Genomic DNA, 630 nt, shown 5'->3' on the forward strand with positions numbered 1-630 from the left:
AAGGTGCCGAGGCTGTCTGGGAGGTGAGCATAGAAGCACTGGTAGAGGAAGACCAGGTCGATCAGGCCGTTATGGAGAATGAGAGGCTTCTTTGCTCGTATGAGCTCCAGGAAAAAAGTCCGAACGCTCTGGCTCTGGTTCTCATTGCCCTGCAAGAAGGAGGATCAGGCAAAGAACGGTAGCGCCGTGACTTGCCACCACCCCGGGAAGTCCTCAGAGCCTGCTGGAGCAGAGCACTGCCTACAGCTATTCCTTGCTCTCACCAAACAGAAACCCCAAGATTTGGAAAAGCGAGTGCAACAGGTGTCAGCCTGGTTATAAACCATCAGGGAGGTGAAAGAGATAATGACCCCAGTGTGAGCCCATCTCCACTCAGCAGCTGCGCGAGGGAGACGCCAGCACCGTCCCCAGAAGCCTGGAGCAGGGCAAGGGGAGGTGTGCAAGGAGAGTCCTTTTGTACCTTGTCGTTGCCCTTGTGGTACGGGATCCCCTGGGAGTACTGCTTGTTGAAGTCAAAGCCGTGCTGCACCAGGAACTGCACCGACTGCGGCTCGACGATGTAATCCTCGGTGCAGAGCAGCGTCAGGTTGTAGATCTGGCAGAGATACGTGTTCTCGGACTGCAGAGGGA

General features: G+C 56.0%; 1 protein-coding gene across 1 annotated transcript in view; it reads right to left on the reverse strand.

The window, feature by feature from the left end:
* TOE1 (target of EGR1, exonuclease) overlaps positions 1-625 on the reverse strand; it is a gene marked incomplete at its 5' end in the record, with an annotated part of 3,836 nt that extends 3,211 nt beyond the window's left edge. The window contains 2 exons of the mRNA XM_029084010.1: positions 1-149; positions 461-625. The exon at positions 1-149 is cut by the window's left edge and continues 105 nt beyond it. Of these exons, the coding sequence (XP_028939843.1) occupies positions 1-149; positions 461-625 (314 nt within the window). The remainder of the gene's footprint in view (positions 150-460) is intronic.
* Between the last annotated feature and the right edge of the window lie 5 nt (positions 626-630).

This window comes from Antrostomus carolinensis, unplaced genomic scaffold (genome assembly GCF_000700745.2).
Source record: "Antrostomus carolinensis isolate BGI_N321 unplaced genomic scaffold, ASM70074v2 scaffold7733, whole genome shotgun sequence".
NCBI lineage: Eukaryota > Metazoa > Chordata > Aves > Caprimulgiformes > Caprimulgidae > Antrostomus > Antrostomus carolinensis.